General features: G+C 52.8%; 1 protein-coding gene across 5 annotated transcripts; it reads right to left on the bottom strand.

The window, feature by feature from the left end:
- Positions 1-265: 265 nt before the first annotated feature.
- TMEM125 (transmembrane protein 125) lies at positions 266-10,035 on the bottom strand. 5 transcript variants are annotated; one of them, XM_051808510.1, is made up of 3 exons: positions 9,769-10,035; positions 8,126-8,263; positions 266-4,243 (listed from the first exon to the last, which is right to left on the bottom strand). In XM_051808510.1, the coding sequence occupies exon 3, from the start codon at positions 3,929-3,931 to the stop codon at positions 3,269-3,271; it is 663 nt and encodes a 220-aa protein (XP_051664470.1). In that variant the 5' UTR covers positions 3,932-4,243; positions 8,126-8,263; positions 9,769-10,035; the 3' UTR covers positions 266-3,268. The 5 variants fall into 5 exon arrangements, with proteins under 5 accessions (XP_051664470.1, XP_051664476.1, XP_051664494.1 ...); XM_051808516.1 differs by lacking the exon at positions 9,769-10,035 and adding an exon at positions 9,605-9,757; XM_051808534.1 differs by lacking the exons at positions 8,126-8,263; positions 9,769-10,035 and adding an exon at positions 6,229-8,114.
- Between the last annotated feature and the right edge of the window lie 30 nt (positions 10,036-10,065).

The raw sequence follows: 10,065 nt of genomic DNA, 5'->3' as shown, positions 1-10,065 counted from the left end.
CACACTAGATGCAGTATTTTCTTTTTAGTCTCAGTGATGTCTTAAAAGAGATTAAAACTACAAGTGCCCAGGCTTATTTATCCAGGATCTCACTCCCTCTTGTCCCTCAGTACCTAGTGGTGGGTTGCTTGTCTACTTTGACCCTGCTGGCAGGCTCACCCATTTATTTTTTAACCAAGCTGACACATCTGGTTTTCATGTGCGGTTTTTAATGCCCCCTCTCCAGGCAGCTCCAGTGCAAGTGGGCACAAGCCTGGCAGCTCACAGGGAGGGAAATACACCTGGCATGCAGAGCTGGGATTACAAGGGGTCAGAGCAGAAAAAGAGGATCCTTCTCAAGGGGTTCAGCCCAGGAAGGTGCCAGAAGGACTGTGGCTGAGGCTGGGGACGGGACTGGGAGCAGGTATGCAGGCAGACTGGTTCCAGGCTCCTTGCAGGGAGCAGCTGCTGCCACAAGGCTCAGCCCTGCCCCAGGGTAAAAGAGCTTCTCTGTAAACAAACCAGCCAGCACTGACATATTCAGGAAGCTTTGTGTGCTCCATGTGAGCATCTTTCAGGGTCACGGTGAGGTCACAGGTTCACAGAGGGGATCCGGCTACATCCGGGTCCTTAGGCAGAGGGACCTGCACTTGGAGGCGCGGGTCATGTATCAGGAAATAAGGTTTTGGGGCCATGGTGGCATTGCCACACACCAGCCAATAATCCAAAAGCACAGCCACAGGAGGGACCCTGGGATGTCATGGTTTCTGCCTTGGGCCCAGCCTGAGCAGAGGCCAGCTCTGCAAAGCCCTGCCACCTCCTGCTGTACAGAGAGGCCAGCACTCAAGCATCAGCTTCAACACAGTCAGCTTCTCTAACACTTTATTATGTATTTCCACACACAACACAGGAACTGAGGAAGACACAAACCAGTACCCCTGCTGCAGAGGTGAGTCAGTGACTGGGGCAGCACAGGCTGTCCCTCTGGGCACCGGACACCCAAACCATCATCTTCAGGCACAGTCTGTTCTCAGCCATTCTCTCCTTGGGTTGCTGACACGGCCCATGATCACCCTTGTCTGGCACAATTCACAGGCACTTGGGGTACATTTTGAAGGGGCTCTGGAGGGGAGGAGGATTCACAGTGACATGCAGGCAGCACAGAGCTGCGAGCTGGGCACAGCCACGCATCTTCACAGAAATGCCCAGATGTGCAAAACAGCTGGGGCAGAGGCAGCTGTGGCCTGTCCACACGTGTGGGTTGGGGGAGCAGGGAGTAACTGCTGGAGCACTGCTGCAGGCAGAGGGGGTGCAGCCTGGCACAACTGCACAGGCACTGACACAGATGTGCAGAGCACCAGCAGTGGTGATGGTGCAGAACTGTCCAGCTCTGGTCTGTCCCTCCCTGTGTATGCACAGTGGTCCCTGCTGGACCTAGGGCCAAACAGCCCAGAGGGGAAGGACAGCTCTTTGCTTTGAAGAGATTTAGCACAGAAAGATCTGAGTTCTGTTACACCCTCTGAGCTCTTGGGCAGGTTAAGGGAGGAGATGCAGAGAGAAGAGGAAACACCAGTTTAATAAAATCTACAGATGAAGAGAAAGGGGCAGAGGAAAATGTAGAAATAACAGAGATACAGAAAGAAAAGCCCAAATGATGTATCCATATTTTGGAGAAAACAATCCAAGGCTTCAAGGGAAGGAAAGCCAGCAGGAGCAGGGCAAGAGCAGATGAATACAGATGTGCCCTCATGTGATCTCACTGCATCGGGTCTGGAGCTGTGAAAGAATGAAGCCTTCATTGTCCAGCATATACCTTGTGGGGCTCACCAATGGTGAACTCTGACACTGCCTCCAGGTGTGGAAACAGTGATTTGTGCTTTTAGTAAAGGAATGAGCTACCATCCTCTTCCAAATGAATTTGCTACCAAGCACTAAAAAGTAATAACTCAGTCTTGTGCCATTGCAGAGGAAACTTGGCAAATAATGAGCAAAACCAACATCTGGGGCAGAGCAGCTCAGATGAGGGGGAGATGGGAGCAGACAGGAAGATGAAGAGAAGGTTTTGCAGGAGCAGCTTTGCTTGGAGGTTAGGATATATGTCAATGGAAAGGGCAAGAAATGGGTTAGTAGGTCTCTGAAGGAAATGAGAATTTTGACAGGTAAATTAGTCTTAAATCACAGGAAAAGCTCCTGGGGTGAATTGTTAGTCTGCCTCTGGAAAGGACACCTTGGAGATAGACACCTTATAGAGATAAAACAGAAAAAAACCTCCAGGTGAGGCCCAAGTGACAGCAGAAAAACTTTTTTGCCCTGCAGGAGCTGCAGCACTTGGTAGACAGAAACAGTATAGAAACAGGCAGGGACTGGGATAAGCTGTAGGGCTCCTGGCAACAGAGGTGCATCTGCTTGGGAAACTGCAGTGGGAGGGCACAGCCTCTCACACCACTCTTGCAGAGAGCTCCAGCCCTGGGATTCAGGCATTCCATCACCATCCCCCAGCCACTGCACCTTGCTGTTTGTGGCTCATGTGGCTTATGCTGGTGTGATAACAGAGCCCCAACACACAGTCCAGCATGGGTAACCTGTCAGGGCCTTGACACCCCTTGATCACCCCTTTGATAAGCCACAGGTGGAAGAGATCCTGGCATTGCAAACACAAACAGAATTTCATGTGAGGTCCAGCCATGCTGTGGCTCTGGCACAAAGAATCCCATACAAATCCCACACTCACTCCCACAGACACACAGGTGCTTTCTTGGGAGCAGGCCCTGCAGCCATACCTCCCACCAGGCTCCCTTTGCCTGTGCCTCATGCCTGCTGACACAGAGTATTTCCTGCCATTCACCAGCTGCTGGAGGCTCTGCTTCACTCAGGAGCTGGAGGCCCTGCACAGAGCACAGGGTGGTTTTATACCACCCACAATCACAGCCTCTCCTGCCAGGAGAGCATGTGACAGTTCCAGGACCTGCAGGAACCAAGTGAGTACTGGGGTCCCCAGGGGTACAGGACAGGCTCACCTTCACTCTGTGACACAGGTCACAGCCGAGCAGGAGCAGCTGTCACAGAAGGTTTGAGGAGATAAAACACCAACCAGGCCAGCACTGCACGCCCAACACAGCAGGTCCCAGAGCCCGTCCAGGCACCCCAAGTCTCTGCTGTGCCATCAGCAAAGCAAATGCCAGTCATCCCTGGCAGAAGCACAAGGCACATCACAGCTCTCGCCCTTCCTTCAGGAAAGGCCAGCACTGACAGGTCGTATCCACCGAGGCTCACGCAGAGGTGTCCTGGGTCAGATCAGGTTGGCCATGCTGGAGGTGGGAGGCAGCCGCCTGCTCCCAGCGAGGCGGCCGGAGATGGTGAAGACGCGGATCTCGCCGGTCTCCAGGCTCCGAGGAGCGGCTCGGCGGCAGGAGGTGCAGAGCAGGTAGAGCAGCAGGCAGAGCAGGATGGCGCTGCCAGCAGTCAGGAGGACGACCCCGCTGGTGAACATGCTGGCCAGCGGCCGCGCGGGGCTGAGCTGCATGGTCGTGGTGGAGAGGATGGTGAGCACGACCCCGCAGACCAGCAGCACCAGGGCGCTGAGCAGCAGCACCAGGCAGTCCGAGAAGCCCCCGCTCTTCAGGAGCTCGATCTGATCCCGGCTGCGGATGCAGTTCATGTCCTGGATTGCAGAGCTCAGCAGCTGCTTCAGCAGCACGAGCAGTGCCAGGAGGCACAGCGTGGTGCCCACGGCCAGCCGCCACTCTCCAGACCGGCTGCTAGTGCTGTAAAGCAGGATGATGCCCCCGATCCCACAGGCCAGGATCAGCACCACAGCCATCCCGTAGCACAGGATGGACTTTTTGGGGTCCTGGAACCACCAGAGCTCCACATGCTCCTCCAAGATGTTCCTCTGGATGTGGTCTGCGTCTGCAGGGGTGCGGGGGCTGCTCAGCTCTGCCAGCTCTGGCATGGTGGGCAGCTGAGTGAGGAGGGCACAGTGGGGTGGTTGCACAGATGAATCTACACCCTTATGGCAAAGTGGAGGTTCAAGGCAGCAGCAGTGGTGAAGGCAGCTACATTTCTCGAGCAGTGATGTCTCTGTCTCATTCTTTGGATCCTCATGGAGTTTCCTTCTGCAGTGGTGCCACCTGGAGAGCTACGGTCCATGTGCTGAGATTGAGCCCACCATCCAGGCACGGCTGTGGAACATAGTGGAGCATTCCCAGAGCAGCACCATAAGGGAATAACCGGGGCTGTGTCCTTCCTTTCCTGTACCTTTCATCTGAAAGAGTCAAGAAGAGAAGATTTCATTAAACAGAGACCCTGCTCCCCTGTACCAATCAATCCCCTGCCGAACCCAGGGCCTTGGCTGCTCCAGGCTGGCCTGCAGACCTCACCCTGCCTCCCTCACAAAAGCCCTGTGTGTTGGAGAACAGATCATCCACATACATCTTCCCAGAAGACCTCCACGCACTTCGGGGGAACCTCAGCCTGGCCCAAGGGTGAGTCTCCTGCCTCCCCAGCCTTGTGTGCCCTGCTCAGAGGCTACTGGCACATTGCTGCCCACAGGACTCTGCCTGCAGCTGGTGCTGGCAGCAGGGCAGGGACAGAGCAGAGGCAGGTCCCTCCTGGGATAAAGCCCCATTCACAGCTCTGACTTCACATGCTCCCTCATCAGCATCAGCCTCTTGTCACCAACTGGCTCTGCTGCCCAGAAGGACAGCAGGAGGTGGGGGTCAGGACCAGGGTTTAACCCTTCCATTCCAGCCACTGGAAGAGGAAGAGCTGCCTTTGCTGCACGTTCTCAGCCTTGTCTCTACCCCTGCACTGCCAGTGGTTTCCCCTCACAAGTTGCTTAAAGAAATATGGTGGTTACATCTCCAGTTACATCTGCCCTGGAAAGAGCTGTCTGACAGCTGGGACCAGGCACCCTGAGACTTTGCTCTCCTCTCTGCTGGTCCGTGAAACACTTCACCACTGGAGGGGAGCAGGGGAAGGGCGGTGGTGGCTGCAGCGTGGAGGGAGGCTCTGAGGTGCTGTGCTTAGCTGGGCTCCCCTCAGCACAGCACCTTTCTCAGCCCACAGCTCGGCTTCCCAGCCTTGTGTCCCCAGTGTCCTGGTTCCCCTCAGTGCTTCTCTGTGTACAGTTTTACACCAAGAGTGGAAAAAACTTGAGTTTCTCTCACATAATGTGCCTCCCTGGCACGTCAGTGCCCCAGCTGGTCCCACAGCACCACAGGGACCCTCTAGAACAGCTTGTACCCAAATCAAGGAGAGGTGCTGGGGAGGACACTGCAGGAGCATCTCAGGTGTGCCCTGAAGACATGGGGCAGACACTGGAGACCCAAGAATTGCCTCTGTGGCCATCTCCCAGACAGGATGATACCCCCTTGACTATCACAGGCAGACACACACAGACTGCTCTGAGCCCTGCAGGAGCCCATGGCAGGGACAGGGACAGGGCAGGTCCCTTGTGTCAGAGTTGTGTCACTTCTCCCGGGTGGGGGGACAGCCACTCAGCACCCTGCCTGCTGGAAATGGCTCTCATGAGCCCGTCAGCCCATGCCAAGCACACTCTGTTTGTCTTCATGCCCTGCTCTGTGTGGCGCTGGGACTCGGGGCTCATTACACACAGGCTGGGACAATTTGTGACCTCCACACATGGCAGCTCTGCACACACCAGGGATCGTTCCTTCCATTGCTCTCCCTGTTCCCAGACAGTCCCCACAGACCACATCCCCTTGTGGCATTGCCTTTGCTGCCAGCAAACACCTCAAAATCCCCTTCCCTTGGGGACCAGCCAACACAGGGTGGGGGGAGAGGGAGGACAATAGTGTGGGGGGTGCCCGAACCAGACACCGCCTGACAGTGTCAGGCCAAGCTCCTCCTGAGTCACTCCCCGGCTGTGATGGAGCATGAGGTCACTTTGGACGTGGCTCAGGGCACACTGCCAGAGGCAGCACGTGTCCAGGAAGTCTGTAACCACCGTGGGTTTGCAGGCCCGGGACCCATCACACTCCCTGAGCTGCACACAGGGCTGTTCCCTGCACAGCTCCTGCTGCTTGGATTGCCTGGGCAGGGAGAGGGCTGGGGCACAGAAACCCAGGCTCCAGAGGGTACAGTTGCTGGGAGGCCTGTGAGAGATCTACAGCTCCTGGCTAGAGCCAGAACAATCAGAAAGCATCAATTAGAGAGGGAAAAGAGCTGTGGCTGAGCAGGCTGATCTGTGCCTGCTGGGACTCTGAGTTTGCATGAGACAGCAGATACCTTGTGCTGTCCACGTGTGCCCAGGAAACGGGTCCCTGAGAAGGTGAGGATGTCACGAGGCACTTTCAAAGCAGAGGAGTGAGAAGATGTTGAGTCCAGAGTTGTTTCCCAGCCTATGCAAATCAGCTTGGTGCTAAACACTGCTTCCTCCTGCCTTTCCTTCTCCAAGCACAGAGGTGCCTTATCTCCTCCTTAGCATCAAATGAGTGAGTCTAGTAGATAGCAAATTTGTAGATTAGATTGAGATTTGGGACTGAGAAAACATAAAGCTTGGAGAAGTGCAAAGTCTGTGTCCTTCTGCTGCTTGACCCAAGTTGTGCACACAAGTTGTAAGTCAAACAGTAAACAAAAAAACCACAACAGCACAAATCACAATGAGGGAAAATGTGACCAAAAATCAAGGTACAGCACTGCATTCTCATATTACTCTTTAAAAGTTAACCATCTTAATTTTTTATTTGCTCAGAAGAAGGGCAGGGAGCAAGAGATAAAACTGGAGGAGCATCTGGCTGAGGGAAAAAAATAAGGTGTCACCTCTATGAGCACATATTTTCCAGTGTTATATAACCTCTTAAACAAATGATTTGGAGAGTTTCCCAGTGTCACATTAACCCCTATTAACCAACTGATTTGGAGAGGCAAAGGCTCCCACTGCAGTGTGCTTTCATGTTTCCTTCTGCCAGTTTGAAAATGTTCTGGGAATATAACACTTGTTCTGTAAGAATCCACACATGCTTGGGCTTCCCTAGACTGTGAGGGTTTGTGCTACTACTAACAGTATTTTTACACTTAGAATCACAGAGTAATTCAGGTGGGATGGGACCTTGTGAAGTCACTCATCCCCCTGCTTAAAGCAGAGTTAACCTAGAAGTCAGACTGGGTAGCTCAGGGCCCCATCCACTCAGGTGCCAAGGATGGAGGATCCACAGCCCCTCAGGAATCATTGCAGTGTTGAACCACCCTCACCAGGAACACATTCTTCCTTAAATCTAGCTACAATTTCCCATTCCTCAGGCTGGCTGCATTGCCTTCCATCCTCTTCAGAAAAATATACGTTAAACCAAAGCTGTCACCCACCACGCCTTGGAGAAGGGATGAAACCAGACCTCACCAGATCTGCTGATCTTGTTTCTTGGCATTATGCAGCACATCATTTTGCCCAGATCAGATCAAGAGAAAGGAAGGGATATGGCTGCCTGCTCTGCCATGAAGGAGAAGGACAGCCTTTCCACAGCTGTGGCCTTTTCTGTTGGTGTTCTTTGGGCTACCTCGTCTGGGACAGACCATCATACAGACCCCTTGGGAGCTTAAGCCACCAGATTAGCCTTTTGACAGCACGTATCACAGGTCATTAATCTCTAACTCACTACTGAACCCAGAACCTTCAGTGCTTCCGTCTCTGTGTGCAAGAGAAAAAGGAGGAGAGGACCAGCCCAGCCACACTATGCTTTATGTCCAAAGGGCACGTTTCAGGAAAAAATTGACACTCTGTCCTTCCCCACTGCTGGCTGGCAGCTGGGGAGGAAGAACAGGAAAACACTGGGAATGTAGGACAACAAAAATGTTCATGTTTTTCCTTTTTCATTATGTTTTTTTTTCCCCCGCTCTGATAATATTTAACTGGAAACTGAGGGTCATCATCAACAGTTTTCTGGCCACTCCTGGCTGCAGGTGTGGAAGATGCACACTGGCTGAATGCCTCAGAATGATGTATGCATATATTTATTTACTTATGAACTCTTTGTCTGACTGCCTGATATCTGACAGACAGGCCATGGACTGTATGTTAATTAACACTTTAATTTCAGAGCCACATACAATTCAGCTGTTGAAATACTCCTCACTTTCCTCCTCTTACTGAACCTGAACCCAGGGTACCCTTTGAGACATTCCTTACCCACAAGATTCAGGAGGGGAAGTCTGGGGGTGGGACAGGCTCCTGCAGTGCTTCCTTGTACTTCCAGCCTTGGAAGGGTTTTATGCAGCCTTATGTGGACTTTGTGAGCATCATGGAGACTGGAAGAGTCAGCAAGATCTGTTGTAAAATAACAACACATAAAATTATTTGCATGAGCAAACTAGATGAGAGCCAACAGAGCCTCACAATCTCAAACAAATCCAAAGCCATTGCAGTCCCCTGCTTCCCCAGTGCCTCACAGCTTATTTGCTTCTTGGCCAGGTCTGGCCATAGCCTGTTTGGGATGGACTTGCCACCCCTCTGTGCCTCACAGAAACCTTTAGTCCAGAACAGGCATAAATTTTTCCCCATAATTTCTTGTAATTTTTCCAACTTCCAATGCTTTAGGAAGCATTTCTTTATCAAGAGAGTCAGCCCTGAATTGTTGTAGATCCCTTCCAACCAAAACAAGATATTCTGTTCTGTCTGCTGTATTCCAGTTTGTCTATTCTATTCTGTCTATTCTATTTCAATTAAAGAGGACCTAAAATGATAATCTAATCCAATTGCCTGACCAATTCAGGGCTGAATAAGTTAAGGCATATTATTAAGAGCATTGCCCAAATGCCTCTTAAATACTGACAGGCTTGGAGTATTGACCACCTCTCTAGGAAGGCTGTTCCAGTGTTTGACCATCCTCTCAGTAAAAAAATGCTTCCTAAGCATATTCAATTCGATTCTAACTCCCCAGTAGGCTAAAAGAGAACGAAGCTCATGTATCTTGTTTTATGCCTGAATTACTGACAATGCACAAATCAGAAGCTCTGAATGTCATAGTGCTCAAGGCCTGCCTGTGTCCCTGGGAGCATGTGGGAAGGTTTCCTCTCTTCTCCTGAGAACTCAGGACTGGGGACAGAGGAACCTGCAAAGAATAGGAGTAATGGGGCCTTCATGTGGCATGCCCGTCTCACCCAAAATCCTAGCAAGAGACTCAAGCTCTTTTCACTGCTACACCAAACACCAATTCCCAGCATTCCTCCTTTCCCGGGCTTCTCAAAATCCATGCAAAGCTATGCAGCTTAATCTGTACCTGTGGGGAGAGACCACTCTCTCTACCCTGCCAGAGGGATAATGCTTTCCTAGAAGTGAGCATCCCACCAGTGCTCCTGCCACAAGACACCCTTTGGGAAGCCCTGGGGAAGCCCTGGGTGATGGTGGACTGTCCCTTCCTTTCTCCAAGCCTAGGGGCTCAGGGGTTAAGGGTGGCGGAGGGCTTGTTGTAACAGGGTCAGTGTGCAGCTGCTTTTTACACAAATCTAGATAGCTTTGGTATGCTCCATTGCAAAGTCTCGTGTTCCCCCTTCCTCCCTGCGTGCATAACAGGCATCCATTATCCTGACCCCGCAGAGCCTGTCCTGATGTACCTCTGCCGAGGGCGGCCTGGGAGTCCCAAAGGAACAAGAAACTCCCAAGCCTTACCTGCTGAGAGGAAACACAATGGTGCAAGGAAGAAACGCAGTGGAGGCAAGAGGCAGGATCTCTTAAGAAGTAGGTCTGAGGCAGCCCCCAAACCTGCCGGCAGCTCCTGGCGAAGCGCGTCCCTTCCCGCACGGCACAACTCCCGGGGAGGAGGGATCACTCACCTGCTGCCCACACGCGACAACCCGGCACAGCTTCCTGCTCCTGGCTGGCAGCGATGCTTTTTCCTGGCTTTCCTTCCACTGGATCCAGCTACCGAGGGAGCCCAGGGGGAAAACCTCTCCCTTTCCTCCTGCAGCTGCCTGCCAAGAAGCAGGTGCGGTGCCCCTGCCGGCTCCCCGTCCCGGTGCGACGCGGCAGCGCCAAGGATGGGCTGCGAGCCCTCACCTCTCGCCCGGGCAGGTGCATTCCCCAGCAGGGTGGCGTCCCAGCAAACCTGCTGCTGCTCTTGGAGAGGCTCC

Source organism: Manacus candei, unplaced genomic scaffold (genome assembly GCF_025592945.1).
Source record: "Manacus candei isolate 608988 ecotype Guabito, Panama unplaced genomic scaffold, ASM2559294v1 h1tg000005l, whole genome shotgun sequence".
Lineage (NCBI taxonomy): Eukaryota > Metazoa > Chordata > Aves > Passeriformes > Pipridae > Manacus > Manacus candei.
Note: the sequence above shows the minus strand (reverse complement) of the source record. Positions and strands in the feature narration are given on the sequence as shown.